General features: G+C 57.3%; 1 protein-coding gene across 4 annotated transcripts in view; it reads left to right on the top strand.

Annotated features, from left to right (window-relative positions):
* EPHB3 (EPH receptor B3) overlaps positions 1-27,630 on the top strand; it is a 61,218-nt gene that overhangs the window by 13,720 nt on the left and 19,868 nt on the right. For 2 of the 4 annotated variants that reach the window (XM_027712897.2, XM_027712896.2), the window contains exon 1: positions 19,772-19,919. The exons of 1 other annotated variant lie outside the window; for it this stretch is intronic. In XM_027712897.2, the coding sequence (XP_027568698.2) occupies positions 19,823-19,919 (97 nt within the window). In that variant the 5' untranslated portion in view covers positions 19,772-19,822. Of the gene's footprint in view, positions 1-18,597; positions 18,984-19,771; positions 19,920-27,630 lie in introns of those variants that run through there. One more of the 4 variants, XM_039377986.1, reaches the window with a different exon arrangement.

Below are 27,630 nucleotides of genomic sequence, written 5' to 3'. Positions count from 1 at the left end.
CGGAAACTTAAGCTCTGGCTTGTTCAGGTTAATTAAAATAGAGCTGGACATCTTCCAGGGCCTTGCCTTTCATTCCTGACAGCCGCCCCCTCCCCTCCAAGGCCCAGGCAGACCGTGCAGTAGGCACCCATGAGCATCACCCCACTGGGGGATGCTGAGGAGGCATTTGGCATCAGCACTGGGCAGGGTTGGCAGGCCAGGGAAGCCAGGCTTGATGTCCCACAGGATGGTGACCCTAGTGTAACTCGCAGTTCCCTGGTGCCTTTGCACCATCTATCCTGAGATGCTGTCTGAGGACACATGGAGCATGGCAGGTGCTGGGGCTTGGATCACCCTTTCCCCCAGATAAGAGCCTCAGGAACCCAATGTGGGCAGCAGCCAGAGACATTTGTGATGCTCTGCCTTTGCCCATTGCCCCTGGTGCCCAAATTCCTGGTCCCTTCAAAAGGAAACTAGGGGCAAGCATGGTACAGTAAGAGAGTAGCTAGTGGGGGAGGCAGGGGGCAAGCAGGCAAACAATGTCCTCACTGTCCCTCTTCTCAATCTTCTTATTACATTGCTCTTGGCATCTGATACATTCTCACTGCTGTACAACTGGCACTCAGGGATTCATGTGGCCTCTCATCAAAGAGAGCAGGAAACAGTGTGAACAGGGAAGAGAAGGTGATTTGGGCTGGGTTTGGAGAGGATTGCCTTCTCTGACCAGGAGCAATTTTCCTTTCACCCGTGCTTTGCCATCCCTGCTGGTGCTTTGACTCTTGCCTCAGCCTCTGCAGGTATTTTCCTGCTCCCTCACCGGGTGATGGAAAGTTTTCGGCAGTCCTCTCTCCTTGCCCTGGAGCGGATCACCTGCAGAGTGGCCTTTGTGGGGCTGGGGGGTGCAGGCAGGTGGCTGAGCTGCCTGGCCCCTCTGGCTGGGAACGACAGGCAGAGGCTGGCTGTGGGCTCAGGGCTGCTCTGACCCTCCCTCCTCCTGCCTGTCTTTGAGTCCTATCGCTGCTGGGGAGAGAGAGGGTTTAACCAGCAGTTCAGGTCATAAGAGCTCCCATTGATTTCTCCCGGCATGGCTCACTCTTGCTCCACCTGACCTCCAAGCAGTGGAGGACTAAGCCTGTGGCACACCCGAGTGGGACTGAGCTGGGTCCCCCCTGGTTTGACCTGCTGTCCCTGGGGAAATGAAAAGCAGCTGGGGATGTGGAGTGCCAGGAGGAGCACCCCACTGCCCGTGGAGCACCCCAAGGAGAAGGGTGTGGGGTGACCTCCTTGGTCGGGCTGCGATGGTGGGGAAGAATACTGTCTTCATCTCCTCCCCAAAAACAGCTTTCAGAGAGCAGGGAAGACTCCCAAATCTGCGACTCCTCCCCCCACTCCCAAACGTCCAGGTGGCAGAGGGATGCCTGAATTTGGGACCAGCACGGTGGAAGGGCTGGGGCCAGTCGCCCTGCCTCTGAGCACTCCCAGGTCCCCGGCAGGACGGCGGGTGCAGGGGGGTGGGGGGCGGGTGAAGCGAGCTGCTGTAGCTGCTTTCTAGCCGCCGGCAGCACCCTCCCCTCTCCTGCCCTGGCCAGGCTGGCGGAGGTGCGGGTAAATGCTGCTCACAGCTCCGTTAGTGACTCAACCCCCCGAAACGCTTTTTGGACTCATTTTCCCAGAGAGAGTTTAATGGGGTTTGTCGTGCCAAAACCCCAAGCTATGCCTCACTTTCATCCCCTAATGCAAGCCATATATCAAGAGACACTAACGGAGCAGGGAGGGTTTCTGACAAGGGGATCCTGGGAACAATCAGCCAATACCGCCCCCCTCCCATCCTGCGCCCCCCTGTTTTGTGCATTCCTCGTAATGTAAATAGAGAGGCGAGCGCTCGCAGCCCTCCTCGGACCCGAGGAGCCCGTCTGGGGACGGCGCCAGCAGCTCTGCCGTCAGTCTGCTCTCGGGGGCTTTGGCCGGTACCGTTTGAAGTGTCTCAAGTATCAACGTCAGCGTTGTGTCCCTGTGGAGAGCGTCCCCGCGGCCAGCAGTGCCCCCGCACATCCCTGTTGCGTGCACTCAGTGGTTGGGAGATGGGGGACTCCAGCTCAGCCTAAATTGTCCCTTTCTCCCCTGAAAAGCCACCCCTCTTGCCAAAATACTCTTCCTCCTAGCAAGCCGTGAGAGGAGGATGGAGGGTGGAGCCCTGGTGGAGCCCCGGCACCAACATCATCTTGAGAGTCCCTTGGAGTCCTGAGGCCCGTTGGGTACAAGCTGCTGGGTCTGCTCCCTTCCACGAGCACCGTGGGGTGCCTCCATGCCCTGGCTCTCATGCAGGGAGAGATGCAGCTTCCTTGCCTCAGTGATGGTGGCCGCAGCCACTCAGGGTTCTTGCATCCAGGGCAGCACTGGGTCCTGGGGAGCACTTGGTGGTTTGGCACTGGGCATCAGGGATGGCCTGGAAGGTGGAACACTGGGTGGGTGCCCTTTCATGGCGCTTTGTGAGGCACGGGAAAACCCAGAAGACTAACTTTTCTTAATTTAAACACCCATGCGTTTGCTTGCTGTGCATGTTAGCAGTGTGGGATTCATCTCTCCTGGAGGATATTGGCCGTGTATGGCACTGTGTCCCCTTGGAGGGGACCTGCAGGCCAGCCTAGGCATGCAGTTTTGTTCCCGTGAGCTTCACTCACCATCTCAGTAGAAACCCAAACTCTCTCCAGGCAGGGCTGGGGAGCCCAGACTGGGCACACCTCATCCTTCTAAGGGAAAAAAAAATTCAAGCCAAAAAGCCTCCCCTGGGAGAGTTTCCAAAACAAATCCTGAGCCTTGGCTCACTGTACAAAAGCAGAAAAGCTCCTGGAGGTTTTCCTTCAGCTTGTCTGGATGAGAATCCCCAGCAGTGTTGCAGCCAGAGCAAGGGACGTTGGAGCCGAGGTGCCACCAGTGCCCATCCCTGACCCAGAGGCCATGGCAGGGGGAGCAGACACAGCTGAGAGCATCTGGGAGTGGAGGAGGAGATGCCAGCAGAGGGGACGCTGGGGATGCTTGTGTGCCAGGAGCAGGGTGGGCACTGGCTGTGATTTCCTCACAGAAGTCCCAGGCCAGCAGGAGAAATCCCTGAGCCGAGCACCTTGGGATGATGGCCTGTGGCGCTGAGGGCCTGGGTACGTGCAGGCAGCCCCTGAGACCATGTGTGCCTGGGAGAAGCTCCAAGGAGAGAAAGAGCTGGGATGATGTCAAGCAAGTAGGCTCAGGATGAGGAGGAGAGATCCCAGTGGGGATGGGGACCTCTTGGGGCCACCTTCCTGGTCCCCAGCCTGCCAGGAAATGGGGACAGAGACTCAGTGGAATGGAGCTGCTCCCCTCCATCACCCACATGTCCCCCACGCAAGGCTGCAAGGAGGTCCCCCAAAGCAGGAAAGGGGTGTGATAGTTGTGAGGTTAACTCCCTCCTGACTCTGTTGGGTGTCAGTAATTCAACCAAGGCTGGGGAGAGGAGGAGGAGGAGGGAGACTGCCGTTTCCCCAAACAGCAATCACATAGGAAAGCTTTCTCCTGGCTGCAGCTGAAGCATTCACAGGGCAGGAACGGCACCATTCCAACTCACAGCTGAAACAAGGCCATTCTGAGGAAATGTCACCTAAACTCCATGCCAGTGAGGGGTGTCCCCAGGTGGACACGCTGTCCCTGCTGAAGCCTTCCCCAGGGACCAGCCACTAGATGTGAGTGGCACTGTTCTGGCTGCCACAGCATTGCCCTCTCCCACGCACCGCCACAGAATCCTGCGATGAGGCCAGTGATGGTGGGTGGCCCTGAGGGACCCCAGGGAGTGCATGGGGGGGAGGGTATCTGCGAGGGGTTTATTTTCTGGGACCAACCCTCGGCAGCCCTGGGGTTTACGAGGCAGCCGATGAGGCTGCTTCCTTGCGAGCTGCAGCAATAAAGCTTGTCAGGGGGTCAGAGGTGATACCGACTGCTCTTAAATGGCCAAAACTGGTGGTCTGTGATGGAAACTGAACTTCTTGAGCCATAATCAGAACCAGCGGGGTTAAATTCCGAAGGCTAAATACCGAGGACTTAGCCTAAACATCTCTCCCATCTTGCTCAGTCTGTCCCAAACAGGATCCTGCAGCATGTGGTTGTTTGGGCAAGGTCAGGCTGCCGGCATGTGAGGTGTGTGTGCCACATCTCCCCACTGCCTTGGGTTCAGACATCACCAGGACTGCCAAATTTCCTCCATCTCGGTGCGCTATTGCACTGGGTAAACACCTCTGCAGTGCTTGAGAAATTCAGAGCAACCTGCAAATGGATGCAGAGTTAAGCATTTACTGGTTTCAGGCCTCTCCAAAGCACCAGCGTGAGGTTGATGCTGGAAACCTGAGCCCTGTAATTGTATTTTTCTGCCTGAGTGATATCTGAAGGTCTGGTTGGTTTGTTTGCGTGTTTGTTTGTAGCACAACTATCAAAGGAGGTCTCGGCGGTGATACACGCCGCTTCTAAAAAAGGGCCTGCCCTGAAGCCAGCACCAGCCCTTCTCCAGGTCGAGCCACTACATGTCCCCATAAGCATAACCCGTCCTACCAGTGGCGGCTCCAGAGCCATACCAGCATTCCCACAGGAGTGGGGGATCGCCCACTGTGCCTGAAAACAGGTTCTAACATCACTGAGCACTTCCAGGAGAACCCTGAGAAAGGCTCTCTTCAGGGGTCAAGCAGTGGGTGTGAAAGGTTGTGGCCAAAATGTGGCTGTGGAGAGGCAGGGGAGTGGGGAAGTTGACAGAAGCAGGGCTGAGCATATTCACCATTGTATTTCCTCAGTTGTGGAAAGCTGACAGAGACACACCTCTCCCCCCAGAAAAAGACACTAAAAAATGCAAACATGACCATGCATCCCCAGATCCACGTGCCAACTATAGCACAGTCCTCGGAGGAGACCTGTCTGGACCTCTCATGAGGTCCAACCCAGTGGGGAGGAGGGAAAGCCCCTGGCAGCATGCACTGCACAAAGCCACCCCCATCCCAGCACATATCCAGGTATCCAGGCACCTCCACATCACCAGGTCCTGGTTTCTACCTCCAGGCTGTGTGAACAGTCTATTCCCCGTGGCAGGAGGTTAGCGGAGGGCCAGGCAGGCTGCTGAGCGTTAGCATCAGTGTGGTTTATTACGCTCATTAATGATGTGGAGAAGGCAGCGTGTTAGCAAAAACGTGACATATTTAGGTTAGTTAAGGCTGAAGGACTTCGCTGCTGTGGGAAAGGATTGCACGAAGATATATGACATTCACCATGGGCCCATGCAAGATGATGCATCTTGGATAGACTAATCAAGATAATTCACATATATTGTCCTAAATTAATTATAGCCACTAAGTACAAGCCCAACATGTCAATGCAGACAGCTCAATTAACAGCTCTTATTCAATATATGCTGATGGTCAAAAGAGCAAAGAAAAGATTACAATGGGCAGAGAGCATGGAGCAAAGCACTGGAAATATTGCAGTACCACTGCTTAAATCAACACAGCTAGCATGTGGGGGAGTGGAGGGCGAAGGTGATAGGCACAGGACAGTATAGCAAGAGACTAAAAGGGGACAGTGAGGGACCTTCTTCAACCATCTCTTCCTGATAACCTCTTAAAAACAGAATAGATGAAGTATATGGAGTAGATTTTTAAATAGCAAGGGAGAAGGGGGAGGGAAAACAGAGTTATTTTAAAAAGCAAGTGCTATTTGGGTGGAGCAGGAGCAGTGGTTCCCGTTCATGCAGAGCAGTGACCCCAGGGCTCAGTGCCTGTGTGCTGTCCAGGGTGTGACTGTCCAAGGAGAAAAGGTGGAAAGAGGAGAAAGATGTGCCCAGCTCTGTGTACAGTGGGTGAGACTAGGAGTGGATGCTGCGTCCTGGCTTGAGAAAGGATATGGAAAGATTGGAGAAGGCTCAGGAATATGGGAAACTGCTTTTTGAGTGGGAGGCTGAGGCAGGCCCCTGCCTATTTAGTCTATCCCAGTGGAGGTTAGGATGAGACTCCATTGCAGTCAGCACGTGCCTCCATAGGGAAGGGATTTCTTCCAGTCAAAAATACATAATGAAACCCAGAGGCTGGAGCTAGAGCACCATGGCAGGAACTCACCAAGGGCCAGGAGAGCTCTCTGTCCCCCACTCCATGCAGCTGAGAGGCTCCCTGCAACCTTGCTTCAGTTGGGGTCTCTTTCTCCAGGTTCTCACCCTGGGGAACCCTGACACCAGGTGCCCTGTGCCCCGGGGCAAAAGGTTTCATGCCTGAGCTCAGCAGTGGCTGCAGGAAATCTTTGGGCTGATTTCCCTCCTGTGAGACTCTGGCCAGCATCGTGCAATCTCTTTTCATTCCTATTTCATGAGATGTGAATAATTAATGAGAAACACAACGCAAGGAGGATAAGATGAATATATATGTATACATATACTCACACTCATATATAGTGCTAGGAATAATTGAGGCTCAAATGTATAGGGAATATTGCGGTACAGCGGCCATGAAAATGTGGGGCAAAGAGCAGGGGCACAAGGGAGAATCCTAAAAGACAGATGGAGGGGGCTTGAGGGGTGTAAAGGATGGGATACAGGTGTTGTCTTCTATGGCAGCAGGGACCCCCAGACCTACCAACTGGCCCGGGAGCTCACCATAGGCAGAGGCATCTCCCTCAGCTCCTTCCCCAGAGATGTGCAGGGATGCACAAAGCCAAAGGGAGGGAAATGCCAAGGGCTACTCCCACATTGCCCTGGGGAAGGGGTGAAATCCTGGTGGGCACCTGTGCTGCAGTGGGTGGTGAAGCCCAAGGAGGGATGAGAAGCAGCATCTCTGGGTGCCGGTGTTTTGCATCCTTGACCAAAGCACGCTCTGCAGCCTCTCAGTAGCTGTCCAAGCCCATGCAGCCATTGCTGTGTCTGTGTGCAGTTGAGCTTCTGGCCATCCACAGCCAGCAAATAGGCAACTGAATTGCATATGTGAAACCCAGAGATTCTCCCTTCAGCTGCACAGCAAATCCTATCACCTGCTGCATCCGGTTCCCAGCCTCCAACCGGGCCTGACAAGTGCTAATTGGTAGTCATTAATTAGCTTTCCGGCAGGCTTTCACACTGTGGACTTGCAAGCCCTACAGAACCCATTGCAATCTGCTGAAGCAAGAAGAGAGCTGGTGTCCCCCTGCCCCATACTGACTGCAGGAGCCTGTCAAGAGAAGGGGAGAATCGCCCAGCATCACCCCAGCCTGGGGATCAGGAACAGGGATGGGGACAGGGAAAGGGAAGGCTGCTGCTGCCTTCCTGCAGCCCCCACTCTCTGAGGTCAGGCACCAGTCATGCAAAACCAGCCGCCTTCTATGGAGCTGCCCTGAACTAACCTGGAGTGATCCTGCAGTGCAGCCCTTAGGCTGCTTTTCCAGCTCGGAGCTGAGTCGTGACCCATGGCCAGATGGAGGTAGGGCGAGGGGCAGACGCAAGGGGCAGACACAAGGGACAGGGAGAACTTGGAAGGTGGCTGAAGGTGTAGCTGTGGGTGATGGCTCCTGAACTCAGGCATCAGCATAGTCACACCTTCACTTGCTCAGGATATGAGGTGCTTGGGAGGCCCCCATGGTCCTGGCTCGTGTTGCATGAAATGAATTTGTAGGGCCTCTGCACCCCAGCAGGAGTTGGCTCCCATGGCCCACCCTGACCCAAGGAATGGACTTGGCCCCTTGTAGCAGGAGGATCTGTGCTGGCAGGGTGTGTGGGGTCCCCACATGGGAACAGCAGGAATGCATGGCCACACACTCACTGTCACCTGCACCCCAACCCGGTCCTGTGTCCTGGTGGCACTTTGAGCCATGTGCATGGGGGCTCAATAGCCCCCTGGACTGCACATTCCCTAGGCAAAGCATGCAGGGCTGTGCCTCAGCCCTAGCCATGAGCTGCCTTCATGGTGGGACAAGGATCATGTCTGCTCCTCCCAACAGCCTGACAGTGGAATGTGTTCCTCCTCATCCCTGCTCTGGATTTCCATCTTTTAAATTTGCTTTGCCCCAAAAATACCCTATTATAAATATAAATAAGTTCTCCTCTGCATGGTGTCCTGCAGGGTGTCTGTCACCTTTTCCACCAGCTCATGCTCCCACCACAGCAGGGGCCAGGTGCTGGGTTGGCATCACCATTAGGACAAGGTTTGTCACCCCCTGGGTTCATCCTAGCCTGACTGTAGCTGCACCCACCAGCATTGGGGACAGGCAGGGGCACCCAACAGCCAGTCCAGCCCATCCTGCCTTTTATCCACAGTCAGTGGATCCCATTTCCCAGGTCTAATTTATCACTACACTTTTTATAAATGGGTCATTTCCCATCTCCAGCCCGAGAGACAATTGTGATGGGCCTTGGCACTGCACCAAGAGCTCCTTTCAACTTCATAGCAAGTTCATCAAAGGCCCGAGACACCGTTTCCCCAAACAGTAAAAGTGTCAGGGAAGGAGGTGTGTTAGGAAGCCTCAGTGACAGCCAAGTGCTTAATTAGTGGTAATGCAGAGTTTATGACCCCACTCACCGCCTCCCCCGGCCCGTTGTTTCTGGGAAGGGTGTGAAGGGTTAGACAGGTCTCTGTGCTGCTCTGTGACCCGTGATGTCCTCCTCCAGCAACTTGGCACTAGCAGAGGGGATGGGGACATCCCAGCCTGGCCACTGGGATGAAGAGGAAGATGAGGAGCAAGTTCCCCATGTGGCACTTACTCAAGAGCATTCTCATCCCCCAGGTCCCACTCATGCTGCAATGACCCCCAGCACCCTTGGGTGCCCCGACATCCACAGGTACCCTCTTTTCCCTGGCTGCTGGGTGACTGGGGAGAACGAGGGAAAGACCCAGTGTGAGTTCAGCAGTGGAAATGCTGTTTCCCACCCAGCCTCCTCACCCCAACCACAATTTTCTGTCTCCTCTGATGCCTTGAAGCCCCATGGGACTCAGTGAGAGGGCACCGGGCTGGTACCACAGGAGGCTGTGTACCACTGTCACAACCCTTTCATTCCTCTGTTCTCTGTGCTAATCCTCTTTCCTTTTCTCCAGAAATTACCTTCCTGCCTCTCTCTGGGCTGTTTTTAATGTATCCTTTTGGCAACAGAGCAGCCAGAGCTGAGCATGGTGACTTTGGTGTTCAAAGGCTGAGCTTAAGTATTAACAGAGCTGATGGCATTACAGTGTTGGCACTCAGTCTTCCACAGATTCCCTAGTAAAACCTAACATCAGCCAGGATTTTTAGCCACGATGGTGCATTTAGCAGGGTCTTCTCTCTGCCTTCCACAGCCACCAGATTCATCCTCTCACCCCTGACCTTGCTGGGGATGAAATTTTCCACCAGAAGTTGCCAAATACAGGTAAGAATCAGAAAGAAAATCAATAGATTTGGTGATGTGATGGTTCATCTTCTCTATGCAGTGCCCAAGGCTCCCAGGGGAGTGGATCACCATGGGGAGCACTGCCGCCACTGTGAAGCTGGAGGTACAAGGACATGCACATGGCCAATGGGGATGAATGGGCAAGGTGATGGGCTGTACTGCAGCTCTGCTTGCTCTCCAGGTTCTTCATCCCCCCGGGGCTGGAGCAGCGTCGAGGTGATATAAAGCAGATATAAAGCTGATTTTCATTAGGGAGGAGCACAAGGTTTCACCGTGGGGCCCCGCTTGGACTCAGCAGGGCTGTGCCATTGGTAGCTCTGCCTGTTCCCCAGGCACGTGCCCCACACCGGGTGATGGATGGCATCTCCGTGCCACCATCCCAGTGTGCACAGGCAGAGCTGGCCCAGATCCACCCTGGGATTGGATGAGAGCCGTGATGGACCACATCTCCATGTGCAGGACTGTGCCACCCCTTGCACAGAACATCTCTGCCTGGATGAGCCTGCGGAGGGACCTGGCAACTCCCTGGCACATCTCACCTGGCTGCGGTTCCCTGCTTCACCTCCCTGGCCTCGAGTTCCTGAGTGCTGGGCTCTCCTCCCACCACCCTCCTCGGCATGGCTGGGGCCTTGCAGCTACAACCAGGAAACTATAAAACTTTACAGAGTGCGGCTGGAGAGAAACAGGAATTGCTGCAGTGACTGCCAGAAGGGCCAGCGTTAGATTCACAAGATTTTCCAGGGCTTGGACTCGCCAGGAAGGGATTTATCCACCTAGGAGGAGCTGTAAAAACTAAAATTAAATTCTTCATCTTGGAAAAGGAGGGGGGAGAGAATGAAGAAACTGCTTGACCTCCCCCCGAATGCTCTGCTGGAGGCCGAGAACCTGGGTGGACGTGGAGCACCCCTGGCTGCACCTGCCAAAGCCCTGGCTGAGGGGGGCCTGGCACTTTGGGGGTCCCTGTTCCAAACAGTGTGAATAGGTCCTAGAGGCTATGCTCAGCATCCCAACAGCCTGCCAGCCTTCTGGGCATCATCTGGGGGTCTGTGTGGGTGCCAAGAGGGAGGGTTGAAGTCAGTGTCCTCTCCCTGTCCCCATTTCCCATTGGTCTATCCCACATGCTCCTATACCTGCTGCAGGTGAAGATGGTGCCAGGCAGTTTGGGACTTCAGCAAGGAGTGAGCAGGGATGTTCCTGCTGGCATCCCAGCAGCTTGTCAGGGATGTTTTCCATGGTGTTTTAACATGGGGTTAGTAAGCAGTTAAAATTTAAAAAACATGCTGCCATGTGGACTACAGAGATGAGCCACAGCATCCTGAGTAGCCATTGTAGGGGACAAAGCCGTACCTGGTTGGGTCAGCAGTGGCTGCTTTCTGATGGGGTGCATCTGATTTGAGCACCACACATGGCCCTCATCTCTGGGCCGGCTGAACTGTAGCAACCTCCCCTGATCTGCACCGTGGCCAAGAGGTCCAGGTCTGCCCACTTGCCAAAGGACAGCAGATCCCCTCCTGTGCTGGGGCCACCAGCTCTCAGCCTGGGGGCATTTTGGGGCTCAGCACAGTCCCAGGTGCACCTCTCTGCCCGTCAGCTTTTCCTGCCTTCTCCTCCATGCTGGTGTGGAGTGGGCAGGTCCTCCCTCACCACTCTTCTCCTCCCCATCCCACCAGGCTCACACAGAGGTGGTGGGCAGGGGCACACCAGGGTCACCAAACCACAGGCCTGCTGAACCAGCCCTGGCACCCAGAGGCTGCTGGACAACACATCCTGCATTCCTCTACACCTTCTCACTGGGTTTTCCCCGGTATAATGGCACACATTAATGCTTTCAGGAAAAGCCCACACTGTTGCTGGCTTTGGGGGCCATTTCCCAAGTCAGGGGAAGTCAGGATAGCCAGTACAGCATCCCAATCAGTGAACGGTGGAGAGGGCTGTGCCGTGACAGGCTCTTTTTAGGAATGTAGCACTCATGAGGTGATAAATCTTATGTTGCTGACCTCTTTACAACATGCTGAATCCTCAGAGCCTCACTGCTGAGCAGCATGAGAAAGCATCCCACCACAGCCAGGGAGAAGTCAAGCTGCTCCTCCAGACATGTGGAGGCAAAGATCAAACAAGGCTCACTTGGAAATCTCAGCAGAATTGTGCCATAGGACACAAAGGGTGTCCAGGTCATGCCAAAGCTGCAGCTCTGCCGTCGCTCACTCCTAGGGTGAGCCAGGCTGTGCCGGGGCCCCGGCAGGTCCATCTGCCTGGCCAGCAGAGTGAAGCATGGCATGCCAGCAATTTGTTTTGTACTCAACCTTTCAGGCTGGAAAGCCAAGGGAAACTTGCAGATGTGAAGTTTACATGCAAAATCCTGTAGGCTGAGCGCCCAGCTGCTGGCAGTGACATTCCACCGATGTCCTGCCCCACCGGGACACCCAGGTGCTGCTTTGTGGATGGGCTTTGAGGCAATTTTCCTTTTATTTCAATTTTTTGCCTGCAATAGATTTTACACCGAATGCATGGAAGCACTGCTGGGAAAGTATGTATCAGGGAATGTTCTTTTGTCGCTTATTCTGGTTTTCTTTCTATTTTCCTCTTGTCACTGCCAGTGCAGGCTCTTAAAATAACTGGCTACTTTAAACCATACTCCTTTGTTCCCTGGCTGAGCACCGCTGGATGCCAGCTGCAGAGGGAGGGAGGTGAAGTGTCAGGGCCCTGCAGAGAGTTTTAAAGGAGGTTTGTGGTGATGGGGACAGTGTGTTACACTCAGAGTCCTCTGAGCTGCCCTCTCCCCCACTGCCACCTGGGCCCCGTGTTGTGGGTTTCCCCCGGGAAGCACTGAGTTTGCAAGTTCTCAGTTGGTCCCCACTCTGCCACCACGTAAACCTTATCCAGGCTCTGGGGGTGCAGCCGTGGGTCTACACACCAGCTTTGCAGCCTGCAGGCAGATCCTCTGCAGTATCACATCCCTCCAGTCCCTCCAACTACAGACCCCTGCCTTCAGTGCTGCCCCTTTCCCACCCTCGCTTTGCAGCAAATTGTTTAAACCATGAAAGCTCCTGAGGGCTGGAGGGAAGAGGTGGGATGGAGGCCACACAACTCCCTTGACCCCAGTTAGTGTGGGAAAGGGCTACAGCAAAACTGGTTAGGAACTGGCAACCGGCCCCAGGGGAAGCAATAGCTAAGCCTGGGCTTATCCCTCCCGAGCCAAGCGCCAGGGCAGCGGATGCAAATCCCGGGCAGGCCAGGAATTGCCTGGCACCTCTCCCAGGGTGTTTGCACTTTCATTCTCGGGCACCCTAGGAATGCGGCCTGACGGGGAGAGGGGATCCCTGCAGCTGGGGGGAAACTGGGGTGGGGGTGCGTCTGGCCAGCGTGCTGCCAGCAGGCTGGGCTCCACCACCTGCAGGCACTGGGGCTGGGCTGGAGCCCGGCTTGGAATTGCTACGTCAAAGGCTTGTGCCATGCCCAGGCACATCCCCACTTTGTTTATTCCTTCAGCTTATTATTTTATTTGACTATTTATTCCTGGCTGCCTTTTTCTCACGGTGGCTGTGTTTATTTAGCACGCCAAGCCTGGAGCCCGCCGGGCTCGCGCTGCTGCTGAGCACAGCCATAACCCCGGCACAGCAAGTGCCGCGATGGCAACCCCGTGCTGAGGTTTCTCCCGAGTGCCTGGTGGGGTGTTTGCAATGGGTTCAATGGTGTTTCAAGGGGACAGTGGGCAGGGGATAACAGGGTGGTCACACGCGCTTGGCGCTGTTGATGTTGCCAGCACACAGCCACACCAAAGGGCTTCAGCACCTGTGTGTCTGCCCACCAACCCAACCCTACAGGCCCATGGCAGCTACACCAAGCAGAGACACCCTAGGCTGGAAGGAGGCAGGTTTGCGAAGAGTGAGGGTAGCCCATGGAGTGATGCCATCCCAGTGCCATCAGTGATGGTCCTGGGAGACCCTGTCCCCACCAGCCTCCCAAGGTCCCATGTGCTCCCAGAGCCCAAACCCAGCATGATGTGGAGATGCCAGCAAGCCATTAGCAGCCCTGGCTGCTCATCCTCCCAGCCCTGGCTCATCCCTACATTCCCAGGCCCTACATGGTATTTCCTCTGGTGGCAGCCTCTGAGGACCCAAATCACTGGGTCCTCTCAATGCTGAGGATGCTGCTGCGGCTGGGGGCCGGGGAGCCATGGCAACCCGGCAAGGATGGGGGTTGCCATGGCGATGAGAGGCGCAGCATCCGGAGCTGGCTTTGGGCAAGGGATGCTCCAGGTGGGATGGGAAGCAGGACCAGGGTACCCCCCTGAGGCTGGGGAATGCCAAAGCCTGGGCTCGGAGTCCAGGAAAGCCACCCTGCTCTGAGGGCTGCCCCTGGCCCACAGCACCTGGAGGGGGTGGGCAGATGGAGTCTGGTGGGGTCCAGGCTCTGTGCTTAACCCTACTGTAGCCCCACTGTGCTCGCTGCCACCATCACCTCCAGCCACTCCCAGGCAGCTCCAAGAGGACATGGTGCTGGTTCCTGCATGCTCAGTCCAGGAGAGCAACCATCTCTGCAGGACAAGCAGGGTCAGGTGAGACCTCTTAGATTTTTGCAGCCAGAAGGGTCTGCCAAGCATCTCTGAATATGAGCATGAACCCCAAATACCTTGTCACCCCCCTTGGGGGTCACTAACCCCCAGTTAGGAATGTCTTTGTGGGGTCAGGCTGTGGCACAAGGCAGGTTTCAGTTCCTAAATCTTCATGTTTGGAGATTATCTGCTTCCCATGACTAAAGTGGGCACCCAGCTGACCCCAGCTCAGGGCCAAGCATGCAAAGGGTCTCTGCGCTGGCATTTCAGCTGCAGCCCCCTAAAATGTCCGTAATGGGGCCAGGCTGCTAATTGCCTGGTCAGCAAAGTTCCCGAGAGAGGAGTAGGCTGGGTGAGGACACCCCCCTTGCAGTGTCACCAGTTGACATCCTTGCCTTGGCCCCCTCAGCCCCTTGGCCACCCCCCTCAGTGCGTCCCCATCCTGCCGTGCCCCATCCTGCCGCAGGGCTGGGAGGCTGCAAGGGGAAGGGGGCGATGGGAGGAGGAAATGGACCTCCCAGCTGGGAAGCATGCGGGAGAGTGACATTTGCCAGACACTGATGCTGCTTTTGATAAAGAGCAGGGGGCAGTTTGCTGCCCACAGGCACCCATGTTTCCCACACCTCCCAGCAGCTGGGGCCAAACATCGTCCCCCAGCCCCGAAGCCTTTGCCTCCTGCAGAGCCAAAAGCATGCAAGGCTGGATGCCTCTTTTCCCTTTCGGCCACAGTGGGCTGCAGAGCAGGAGGGAAAAGGCATTTTTATTTATTTTTGGTGCAACATTTGTCAGCATCTGATTACAAAGGGGTGATGCAGAAGTGGACAGTGTCACCTGGACAGCATCAGCATGGTTGCAACACGCACCCCATGGCAGATGGACAGGGCTGGCTCTCCAAACACACAAACCTCATCAGATTTTTCCAAGGGCACATCCGCAGTGCAGGAATCAGCCTAGAACCCAAGATGACAGCCACCCTTCCTCCTCATGCTGCCTCACAGGGCTCCAGCACCTAGTAGGCCCTTTCCCCTTGCAGAAATGGTGGCTGAGCTCCGTTGCAAGCGCGCGCCAGCAAACAAGGCTGGTGGCCGCTGGCAGCCACTTCCAGCAATTCCACCCTGGAGCTTGTGGCCAGGCTTTAGATCTGCTAAGCCTGCTTCAAACTTTGCACTGGGAGAAGTGATTTGTCTGCAAATGTTATGTGGTTAAAATAAATGCAGAGAATTTTAATCCTGGGAATTTGGAAAGTAGGAGATTTAAAATAACAAAACCCTTTCATATGGCACTTAATCCGAAATTAGCTGGGTTTTAAGTTTTACGGCAGTAGCTGATCATTCCTCGGCCACCTCCTGCTCGGCATGGGAAGGGGGGCTCCTCAGATCCCCAGAGCAGGGAGCAGTGGGGGAGGCAGGATGGGCTCTCCCAGCCGTGCTGTGCCCTGCCGTGCCAGGGTGGTGCTGGAGCAGTGACGGCACTCTTTTTTTTGTTGACGTGGAATGGATCTCCCACAGCTACTTAAGGTTTTAATTGCCCTGTGATTAAAGTTTTCATTACTAAGCAATTAGCACCTGAAATTTTAAGTGCTGAAGTGTTAAACTGCATCCTGAAGCTGCCAGAGGTGAGGGGTGGTGGATGTGGGTGGGACGGAAGAGGGTTTTGAAGTGGGGACCAGGAGCAGCAGGAGGTGGCTGCCTTGCTTGGGCCCAGCTGGGCTGGCATGGGTGCTGCCAGCCACCCCAACCCGCTGGCAGCATCAAGCGCCTGGCAGCACAGGGAGGAGCTCCCGGAGGGGCGAGAGCCCAGGGAGCCTGGGAAGGAGACAGGCTGGAGCCCGCTCTGGTCTGGCGGGAAACACACCGGCTGGGCAAGTTGGCACCCGGTGGCACTCCCAGCCCTGGGAACAGGGCACCCTGGGGCTCCCTTTGGACTGGGGAGGGCATAGGGGACCCCCCAGCAGCCACATGGCTGCCCCAAGTGCCTGCTCAGATGTTGCCCTTCTGAGTGCTGACCTTTGGACAGGGGACTTGATGATGTCACTTGATGCCATAATGGCCCCACTACAGTGGTACCCTCCACCCAGCTTCCCATATCCCCAGCACAGTTGTCCTCCAGGTGAGCAGACAACGGAGGCGTCTTGCAGGGTTTTTTCCCCCCGTTCCACCCTTCAAACGCGTCCCCGTACCTACCTTGTGGCGATGCGCTCCTGGGACTGGCTGCCTGGTGAGGAACGTACTCCCGTCTGTTTGTTTTTAGATTCTTGCTGGGTAGTTTCATTTGATGCCCCTTAGATCTTCTGAGAAAATAGGAATAATTGTTCCCTAATCACCTTCCCTTATGAAATTGCAGCTGAGGTTGCCGCATGCAAAGGAGGTGAGGGGCGGTGGCTGGGCGCAGCAGGCAGGGTGTGTGGGTGCACCCGTGTGCGGGGCCATGGTCTGACACACACTGTGCACGTGCCTGTGCGATGTGGACCCATCACCGGAGCACATAAGGACTGCATTTGGAAATGGGGAGTGAAAGTCAGGCTTGCTTCAGCGGGATTGGGTCTCTAGGTAGGAAATTTCTTACAGAGAGAGGGCTTGGCTGGGAGGTTTGTCCTCTGAACTTCCATGGCCGTTGCTGCTTTTCGAGGTTTTTCTTTCATCTCTACTGCTCCCTGTCTGCACAGGAATGCCTCCCAGGGACACTGTGGGCTCCACAGCTTTGCCATGCAGGCTGTAGGCTGTTCTAAGGCAAAACATCCCTAACTCAGGTCAATGCTGCAGACACGCTCCCCTGCCTACCCCACAGTGCTGTGTTTCAGCTCTCAGCCCATCCCTGCCCATGTCGTGCCAACGGGGTCCTCTTTACAGCCCTATTCAGCTCCATCCATCACCCCAAAGTTCCAGGGAAGTGCCATTGGAGGGGACTGAGGCTGAGTGTCTGTGCAGGGACATTTTGTGGCCAGGAGATGTCCGTGTCTATACAAACATGTGTGTCCCCCAGCCACACCATCACCCAGTCCCCTGAGGGCCACAGCAGCACCATACCCAGTACTGAGTCCTTGCCCAAGCAGGCGGATTGACATTACAGAGCCAGCCCCTGCCAGAAAATACCACGCAGTTACCACAGTTATTTCCTATTGTGCAGGCGTCAGAGCCCTGCCAGTGCTGCTCCCCACGCTGCCCACCAGCTGCAACACACAGGCAGCAACCGGGGCTCCCTGGCCATCGATCTGCCCCAAAATCCTCAGGCTCCAGTCAAGACCACGGCATTGCACCCGCCAGCACCAGGGGAGCCTGAGGCCCCAGGGAGGGGTCGGCTGGCAGCACCAGCCCAGTGGGAGAGAGCAGGGGCTCATTAATTACAGCACGTGGGGAGAGACTCGATTGTATGGAGCATCCTCCCCCAGCCCGCGCCCCCCCGCTGCCTGTTCCAGTTTCTCATCCTATTCTGAAATAAATTCCTTTCGGGCTGAAATTTGCCAGGCATGGCTTGGCTCCAAGGGGAATTCTTGGAGAAAGTTTAAGTAAAATTGGTTCAGCCATTTTTGAGTTATTCAAGTGTGAATAAGCAATTTCCCCATGTGCTCCGTTCAGAAATTTTGTGCTTGGGTAACTCAGACCTCTGGAATTGCAGAATAAACGAGGTTTCTGCATCTCGCTAAGCCAGCAGGCTCTGGCTGCCGGAATTGGTACGGTGTCTCCAGCAGTGAGGATTTCCCAGGAGTGATTTCATAAGGAGACAGCAAATCTTCCCACCCTGAGTCTGGCCCTTGGTTAAGAGTCTCGACATCTCCATCAGCCCCCAGTCCTCTCCTTCCCCACTGAGGGCAGCATCGTACCCCAGTGCAGGTGTTAGTGGTGCTGGCTTTGTCACTCGCTTCTCCACTGCTCATCTCCTTGAGTGACAGTGTGTCCAAACCAACAGCTTCTGCTTGTTGGCTGAAACTTTGGTGTTTTCCACCAATGCAATCCCCTTACCTCTGCTTTGCTCCTCAACCGCTTCCTTTCACCTGGAGAGTTCAATGCCCCACTTGCTGCATCTCCTGTCCCTCTCAGATATTTATCACAGTCATATGTCATATGTCCTGTCTTAAATTAGCACACTACCTGTCTCGGGCATGGCTTTTCCCTTTGGAAACTGTGCCTAGTGGTGCTGGGGCACTGTGGCACTCCTCAGGGCACAGCATTCTGCCGAGACTCCCTGCAGCTCCCAGACGATGCCAGAATTCCTGCAGTAGGAATTGGTCATCTCCAAATTTTCAGTAGCCCAGGCAGAGCTCAGGCCTGTGCCAATCTCTGTGGCCAGGGCTTGGAAATAGGAATCCTTCCAGGACAAGGAAGGAAAATGCCCATCCACAGCGTTGGTTTGTGCAGCAGAAGGCAGAGGTTATATGGACATGCTCTGCGTCTGTTTGCATAGAGGAGAGGTCAACAACAGCCAGGTCTGATAACCTCCCGAATTCCAGCTCCTGCCAGCAGCTGCAGGGAGTGTAGCCAGGAGCGTGGGCCTGTGGACACCCCACTGTGCTTGTGCGGGGCTGAGACTGGGTCTGCACAGCTACGGAATTTCTGGGCCAGATTTCTGGGGCAGGAGCAGTGTGGAAGGTGCTGCTGGCAGATGGCAGGTGGCTGCGGAGGGGGCAGCCCAGATGGCTGTGCCAGGGGGACAAGGCTGCCTGGGGTGATGCAACCAGTCATGCACCCCACTGCCCCTGGACCTGCTGGAGTTCCAGCCACCCCTGGGGACCAGGAGCATCAACATGCCCCAACATCAGGGACCTGGGGGATTTTGCTAAGCCCAAGCACAGCCTCCAGAGGTATCCAAGGAGGAGACGCAGCACAGAGGGCCAGGACAGGTCACAGCCTGTGTCCCGCACCTGGCACGGCAGGTATGTGTCTGTCCTGAATGATGTGGCTCCAACCACAGGGACAGAGTGTGTGTGTACACCACCCCAAGGGAGCAGTCTGTCCAACACAGGGCTCCAAAACCTTTCCATGGCAATGTCGGGACAGAAGGGGAAGAAGACTGAAGCACTCACAGGCTTGGAAGCTGTGGCTGCATGCACAGTAGCCAGCACCTTCTCCCGTAAGAAATGTGATGGTGAAGGCACTCTGGGGGCAGGGGAAGGGATCCTGGGGATGTGTGTATGGTATCACCCTGGCCAGGATCCCAGCACTCATCTGAGTCCCTGTGGTGGGAATCATGATGTGGTGGGGATGGAATGGGGTGAGGAGGGATGGGATGGGATGGGATGGGATGGGATGGGATGGGATGGGATGGGATGGGATGGGATGGGATGGGATGGGATGGGATGGGTGAGGTAGGATGGGATGTATGGGATGGGTTAGGGGGCAATGGGTTGAGATGGGATGGCTCAGGGTGGGATACATGAGAAGATGGCATGGGACTGTAGAGGATGGGATGGTAATGGGTGGCACAGGTAAATCAGACTGCCAGTAGTGTGGCACAGAGGGGCCCGTCAACACACAGTACCAGGCTCACGCCGGGCTGGGGGTGTGCGGGGCAGGCCGGGGGTGTGCGGGGCGGGCCGGGGGCGCGGGCCCTTTAAGAGCCCAGTTCCGCGGGCGGCCGCTGGGTGGGGCGCGCTCCCCGCCCTGCGCCTCGCGCGCCGGGGGCGGGGCCAGCGAGGCCGCGCTGGGCAGGGCCCGCCCCCTCCAATTCATCTTTCCGCAGAGGCCCCGCCCCCCAGCCCGGCACCACCCAATCGGCTCCGCGCTCGCCGTCGCCAGGGGCGCCGGGTTGCCAGGGGCGGGGTGATTGGCGGGCGGGCCCCGCCCCTCACGGCTCAGCGGCGGCGGCGGCGGCGGCGGCGCCAGAGCGCGATCGTGGCGCGGCGGCGAGAGGAGCCGCGCGTGGCGCCGAGCTCGGGACTGCCCGGCGGGGCCGCCCGCACCGCCCCCGCCATGGCCGCGGCCCGCCCGGGGGCCCCCCCGCCGCCGCCGCCGCTGCTCCCCCTCCTGCTGCTCCTGCTGCTCCCCGGCGGCCGCCGCGCTCTGGAGGGTGAGTACCGGGCGGGCATCCCCGCCCGCCGTGCCGGGGCCCGGGCGAGTGCGCACGGGCGCACGCACCCTCCGGGGTGTCCCCGGCCCGCCGACTCGTCGTGGCTCAGCTCGTCGTGGCGCCGCGAACGGCCGGTTGTCCCCGCGGGGATCTCGCCGCCGCAGCCCCGCTCCCCGCGCTCCGCCGCCCTCGGTGGGTTTCAGAGTCAACGCCCCGTGGAACCGAGCCCGGCGCTGCTCCGCGGACGGCGGCTGCTGGCAGGGAGCGGCGCCTCGTTGGATACTCGGTTCACGTTTCGAGGCTTTTCGCCACGACCGAGAGGGCTGGAAAATTAATATTTCTTTCAGTGGAAGCTCGCGGCGTGCCAGAACTGGTGGGGCCGCGGAAGGAGTGTCCGTGTGCCGTGTCCGGCTCCATCCCTTCCCCGGCAGGGCTCGCCGCGCCCGCCGCTTTAACCCCCGCGGCTCCAGCGTGGGACCGCCGGGGCGAGTGGCCACGCGTGCCACATCCACCCCCGAGCGGGTCTGCGCTGCGCGGCTTGCCCACCCCTGAGCTCCGGTGGAGTTGGAAATAGAACGGGGACTAATCCTCCCCCCTCGAAGGATGAACCCCGGTGCGTGGGGTGTCAAAGCACCCCTAGGTTTGAGCGAGGAAAGCGGCTTTTGGCCCCGCTGAGGGACTGGGGATCCCCAGACGGGCGAGGCGGGTCGCGCCGGAGGGGAGGAAGAGAAGGGGGCCCGGACGGGTTTTTGTCTCGGCACAAAGTATGCAGGGCTCTGGCCAGGAGTGCCAGGAGCGGCGGCGCTCCGGTGTCCGGTAACCGAACCCACTGCCGGAGGGAAGGAGGGAGGGAGGGAGGGAGAGAAGGGAGAAGCCCCAGTTGGAGCGGAGCTGTGGGTGCCTCCGCCCGGGCGGAGGGCGGCGGGGGCTGCTCGGAGGCGGTGTCGTGCTCGGGCTCGCGCTGCCGTCGCCCCGCTTTACGGGGTTCAGGCCGCGGCCCCGGGGGGGGCCGTGGGCAGGAGCCCCATCTCCCCTGAGGTGGATGGGGGGACATCTTTCCTCCGGCTTTGGGCTTTGTAGAAAGTTTCGGGGGTGCTTGTTGCCCGAGTTCCTTTTCATCCTCCCTCCCTTTGATTTGTTTTTTTTCTCCTTTAAAAGGGGAAAAAAAATTAAAAACCCTTCTCCTTTGTACGCCGTAGGAATCAGAGCTGGTGGGCCTGCCGGGTCCATGAGCTCCTGGCTAAGCGGGAGCCCCGCAGCAGAAGGGGAAGCCACTGGCACCCAGCCCTCCCGGTATGGAGGCTCTCGAGCACCCACCCGGGGATCCCTGCCTGCTGGAGAGGTGTCGGAGGATGAAGTTGCGGGCGGAGAGCCCAGTGGGGCCCCAGGTTTGCAGGCAGTGCCGTGCAACCTGCTTCCCATCAGCGGTTTGGGAATTGGGGAAGGATAGCCGACATGGGAGCTGGCAACACCAGCAAGCATCACCTGGGCACTGTCTCGCGTGTCCCGGGGGAGGCAGGGAGCCCCAGCGCTGACCGGGCATGGAGCAATGGGAAGAGTCCGATGGAGAGAAAATAAACAGCCCCTGCTGAGGAGTCGCTAATTTTTTTTCAGCTTCACGAACGTGTGGAGGGGTCAGGGGCCGAACACGCCATCCAAGAGGTCAGGGCCCAGCTGTGTGCCAACCCAGTGGGACTGCTTCAGGGCTGGCTGGCAGCCACCCAGCATTTTTGGGGCTGGCCCCGATTCCCCTGGGATTCTCTTTTTTTTATTTTTTTTTTTTTTTTTCTCCTTTGCTCTTGGTCGAGCTGGAGGGAAAGTTTCAGCTGGCCCGGAGAGGCTTCTGCCTTGCCCAGCTTTGGGAAGCCGCTGCTCACATCACGGTCAGCGAGCTCCCGCGCTTCTGCTGCGTTGGGCATTTCTGTCCGCGCTCGACGCTGCTTCCTGATGGGGACCGGCGCGTTCCAGCGGTTACTGTAAATCTCGCGTGCACGTTTCTTCGGATATTTTAGTGCTGATCATAAATCTGGCGTGACCATAAATCTGCACACACGTCCTGCAGAGAACAGCAGCGAGCGGTCCCCAGACCCGGCCACTTTACCATCCCCTCCGAGGGGCAACAGGCTGGTCTTGCGGCTGGTGCTGGGCTGGAAGGGCAGGGGGCTTTGGGGCTGGATGGCGCTCCTCATTCCCGGGGGGATGGCAGGGAGTTGGGTTTCTTTACAAGGCCCCACGGGGGTGGAGGGGAAAAGCCACACTCGGCAGCAGCTCAGTGAGGGCTTTGTGCTGCCGAGGAGAAAATGGTTTCTCTCCAGATCCTGTAAGTGCGCTGGGTCTGTTTGAAGTCACAATGTGTTTTTCTTCTCCGGTTCAGCAGTCCCCAGGCCGGCTGCAGAAGGAATGTTCTATCCAGGGGCAACAGCGGATCCTTTCTCCAGTGCAGGGGTTTGAGCTGAGGAGTTTGTTCGAGCAGGGCTGTGGGAGCAGAGGCCCTGTGGGGAGCGGACACGGTGGAACAGCATGGGGAACGTGCTGCGTTCCAGGCCCTTGCTGACCATCCGAGGGTAAAACCCCAGGCTTCAAAATACCCTGGCCCAAGGGAGTGTGGACAGCCACAGGCTGGATCTGCCTGTTGCTCTGGGGGTGCAGGTGGGCTGGGACAGGGACCTGCTCTCCTAAGGAGCCGCTCTGCCAGGCAGCTTCTGCCCTGAACAGCCTCTCTGGATCCAGGACTCCATTTAAACTTGGGGTTTCCCACGTGCTTCCCCACGAACCCCTGTGCAGAAGCACTGTGTTGCTGCACGTAGTCCCAAGCCTTCTCAGGCTCCAGTGAAATAGCCGAAGCCCCCAGTGCAGGAGGATTTCTAGGCAGGATTTTCCTCATCTGAGTTCTGCCCAGTGGCAGCTCCCAGACCCCAGCCGGGTGTTACACAGTCTGACCACGCTTCTCTCAGCACCAGCAAACCCCTACTTAATTGACCCCTGTGCTGGAACTGCCAGGTATTTTCTTGGCAGGGAGATTTGCTTTCCGTTTAATTACTTTTCACAGAAATGGCATATTTCTCGGCGGGGCGATGGGGCAAGTTGGCCCTGCTGTTTTATTGATGCTTGGGGTAGGGCTGCAAGGGAAAGCAGGTCGTGGGGCTCCGCAACACTCGCTGGATTCATTAAATCTCCCATTCCTCACTAAAAGCTGCACTCGAGGAAGCCTGCCTGTCCGTGTTCCCGAGGAGGGGAGGAGAAGGGCTTTCCTTTGTGTCAGGCGGAGCATGCAGAGAGCTGGGGAGAGGGAAAACTTGCAGCACTGGGGTCCGTTTGCGGCCCCACGTTTCTCCCTTAATGTACAGCAAGGCTGCGGCTGTGGGACCATTTCTGCCTGGCCCTTGCGATTGGGAATAGCGGCCTCTGGTTTTTAAGGAATGAACCGAAACTCCTTGTTTTGTTGTGATGACTTACTGCAAGAGATATTTGGGGAAACCAGTTGGTTGCATTTTCTTTCCGTGAGCCGTTTGCTGCTGCCGCTGGAGCAAGGGAGCTTGGCGTTTAATTAAAACAGCCCCAGCAATCTGAATCACAGACTTGCATGTTTTTAAAATTGTAGCTGTTCCTGTTGTGCTGAGTCAAACTGGTTTGTCAGGATTAAGCGTCTCCGCCTGGGAGCTGTGCTGGGGGAAGGGTGCTGGGGCGGCCCCGGGGTCGGGATCCCCGTTCCCAGCTGGTGCAGACCGCAGGGTGGGTGTCAGCCTCCCCCCCCAAGGAGAACCCTGGGAAAGGGGGACTATACCCAAGGGCCATGGTGGAGCAGCCACAAACTTCTCTGTGGTTTAAGCCATAATGAGTTGGTGTTGTTTCTAGGTCCAGTGTATTTCCATGAAGTGTTTGGGGGATGGTGGGGATGGGGAGGCCCCTCCTCGAAGAGCCAGGTACAACCCCACACCCCAGGGGATGGGCCACCTTGAAGGCCAGGCAGCCTGTTGCAGTGACACTCCCACCCGACTGGGACTGTCCCATTCAAATGCGTGTTTTGGTTTTTTTGTTGCATTTTTGTTGTTGTTGTTGCTCCAAACCCAGCCCTGTGCTCAGGCTGGGCGGTGCTGGCAGCAGGGCATGGGCCATTCCCTTGCAGAGCTGAACTCCATGTGGGAGCCATTTTGTAGGGCGGGCAGGTGGGTGTCCTGCCTGCAGAGGGACAGGCTTGGCACTGTTGGTGAAGCCTCATCCTCCCATGCTTGGGCACTGATATCACCTACCCTCGGCACAGCCACGGAGGAGTTCCGGTGCTGAGCTTGGGAGTGGGGCGACATCCCCATGCTGCAATTGCAGCTATTCCCACAGTGCCACCTTTCCCAGAGGGGTTGCATCCCTCCCCTGGTGCCCTCTTTTCTCTCAGTGCAGCCCAGCCCTCCAGCCCGTGCTCCCTGAGGCAGGAGGGAGCGAGCCCAGTGCTGGCTTCGCATGGCCGCCCCGCTGAAGAGGAACGGGAGCCATCTTGGGAAGAAGCTGGAGGACGGCAGCAGGGCCGAGTGCCGGCCCCACGGCCGCTCTCCATGCACATGCCAGCGTGTGCTGGCTGTGGGTCCCGGGCTGGGGCGGAGGGGATTTTGCTGTAAGGGTCTCTTAATTTTATTTTTGCCCATCGCTAAGCCCCGCTGCACTGCAGGGCCTGGTGTTTCTCATGCATGTGGCAGGAACTGTTGACAAACACCTGTTTCCCAGCCCCCCTCCCCAGGAATGCCCCGGGGGCCCTGCAGGGGCTGCAATGCCGAAGGGGTGGGCAGCAGGGATGTCCCCTCTCAGGGGAGCCTTCCCCCAGGACTCTTCTCCCCAGCGGCAGCTGCGAGGGGATTTGAGCCTCCCTGTTCCTCTGTGAGGTGTGGCCATCGCACAGGGCTGCCGAAACCCATCCCTGTCCTGGGGAAGGGACACTGTTGTCCCCATGTTCCCTCACCCAGTCCTGCTTGTCTCTCGGGTGCTCAGCGCCTGCCCAGCGAGGGCTGGGGCGCAGGGGGGACCCCGCCGGGAGGGGGGGCATGCACACGCGGCGTGCTATCCAAGGCCTTTTTTTATTAATGAGAAAAATGTGCAGGGCTTGAACGATCGCCAGGAACAGATTTATTCTAGTTCCCCAGAAATTAAACTGAAATGAAGGAGCGAGTCAGCCCGGCCCGGCACCCCCTCCTGACTCTGTGCTTGTTTTAACTCTGGAAGAATCTGACTTTGGGGGTGGGGGAGGTGGGGAAGGGGGGGGGGGCAATATTTGGGTTTAAGCAGTTCCAGATGGGCTTGGTGCTCTCAGAGAGCTGAGGAAGCAGCAAAGAGCAGTGCAGAGATTTGGGTAACTGCCCCAGGCAGTAGAGAGGAGGGAGATTTTGGCAGAAACTCCCGCTCTGTGCTGCCGGGATGGGATGGAGCTTGGCAGCCGAGCCACCCGTCTGTGGGGCGAGCCTTTGGATGTGCACTGAGTAACCTTTTTTGGGGAAGAGGTGGAGCTTTTTTTCTTTTAAATATCATTACTCTTTCTCTGTGCACTTTCCAAAAGTACAACCTGGAAAAAATGGAGCTGGAGGGGGAGAGGGGCCTTTTGGATCTCAGCCTGCTGCAAACAGTTGCCCTGCGGAGACAGGTCTGCAGCACCGACTGCCTTTTCTTCCTTCCCCCAGGGACTTTGGGACTCTACATCCACCCGCACCAGCCCAACTCACCTTGATGGCCCTGTGGGGATGCCTGCCCTGTGAAACCACGGCCACAGGGCAGTGGGGTCACAGAGAGAGGTGGCAGGAACGTCCCTATCATAGCGTGTCCTGGAAACAAGGGTGGCTTTGCAGGCCCATTTCCTGCCTATGTCCTAGTCAATGGCATTCTCAGCTCGAACAGGTCTGGCATGTCCTGATCGGATGAGTTATTTCTGTGGCAGTGGAGGACAGAGGCATGGCCATTCCTGCTGGGGACGGTGACCTATAAATCTGTCCTGCCTGCTGGCTGTAGAGGTCCTGCCTGCCTGGCATGGCTGGTCACGTTGTCCCCATGGCGGGGAGCTGCAGTGAGCAGCCCCTTCCCTGGGGCCAGGCAGGGACATTCCTGTCCCAAGTGAGCAGCAATCATTTTAAGGCCAGCAGTGTGTCTGGCAGCAGGCTGTCAGGCAGCAGGAATGAGAGGCTGTCTGTGGGGTCTATCCATTCCCCTTGCCCACAGCCTGCCACAGGAAAAGCACCTTTTCCTCCTGGGCAAGCCGAAGCAGCGAGTACCAGGGTGCATCCACCACATGGGCAGGGATGGCAGCTCTTCCTTGGCCAAGCTGACCCTGGTGTAGCACACTGGGCTCTGACATCCGAAATTCCCGTGGTATTAATAGAACAGTAATTGCAGTGCAGGGCTGGACTCAAGCAGCTGGCTCCTGTCCTCTCCCAGCGTCAGTACAGCCTTTTTGCAGGACCGGGACCTGGCAGCGGGACCTGGCAGGGTTTGGGCAGCAGGCTGCACGTGTCTTTGGCGTGCAACTGGAGGGCGGAAGCTTGCTGTCCTGCAAAAGTCCCAGACTCTGAATGCAGCGCTTTGGAGGGGGGTGCACACAGTGTGATGCTGGTGGGTGCTGGAGCAGGCATGACCCTGCTCGTGAAATGGCAGAAATTTGCCCTCCCTGCCTCCATCCGGTGCGTGACCAAGAGGAAAGGAGCACCCATCCCTTCCCGCATCCCAGGCACTGCCACTTGATCTGCCTTTTGCAGAACTGCCACCTGTCCTCCCTCACATGCTTCAGTCTGTCTCATGGCCGTCAGGAAACAGCTCCTGGCGAGGAGCACACGACCGGAAAACCCTCTTCAGCCAGTTAGCAGCCAGTGGGTCGATGACAAGGCAGGGCTGGATGGAGGGAGCGCTCCTGTCCCTCTCCATCCCGTGTGCCAGGCAGCTCCCGCTCACCTGAAAGCTGGATCTGGCCCATGCAGAAGGTGAAGGGCGTTGGGGTCGGATGGGGGGACTGTGAGGAAGATGCAGAAGGCCAATGGCTCAGAGTCATGGGACTGTCTTCTGGCATAAAGTTAAAACCCCAGTGCAGGTGTGGAATTGGGAAATAGAGGATGCATCCTTGGAGCATCCTTGGAATGGCAGTCTTGGGCCCTGCTGTGAACTTACCATGGTATTGGCAGGGCTGGAACCAGCAATGGTGAATGGTGCCGGGACTGGCAGTGCTGCCCACCCTTGGCTGGGCTCTCCAGGCAGGGACTGCCTCTGCCTTTGCACGTGCATGCGCGGTGTGTGTGCAGAGGGGCCTTAATCTCAGTTGGGGCCTCTGGGCCCTGCCATAATGCAGAAATAATGAGTCTATTATTAAGTGCCCACAGTACTTCTTCACTCTGGTGGCTCGCCTCCAGCAGCAGGCAGAACCTGCCCCGCTTGAAGTGGATGTGTCATCATTTGCCTCAGCAAATCCGATCCCCTTTGATGATGGGCCAAACGCCCTTGGCATGAAGGGCCACAGCTGTGATACAGGCCCTTTTTTTTTTTTTTTTCTCTTTTTTCCCCTCCTCTCTTCCCTTTGTTCCCAGTTCATTGACAATTCACTGGCTTGCCCTGGACCTGGGGCAAGTGCACATTGGTGGGACTGGGTGGTCAGAGCTCCCGTGTCCCCCTGGAGAGGAAGGAGGTGGGAGGCCGGCTCCCACGGCAGCCTTGCGTCTTCCCCCTCGGCACTGGGGAGCAGCAGGCGCCCTAC

Source organism: Pipra filicauda, unplaced genomic scaffold (assembly GCF_003945595.2).
Source record: "Pipra filicauda isolate LSUMZ 115617 unplaced genomic scaffold, ASM394559v2 scaffold98_size3848907_pilon, whole genome shotgun sequence".
Classification (NCBI taxonomy): Eukaryota; Metazoa; Chordata; class Aves; order Passeriformes; family Pipridae; genus Pipra; species Pipra filicauda.
The sequence above is the reverse complement of the archived record's forward strand: the minus strand, read 5'-3'. Positions and strand labels throughout refer to the sequence as shown.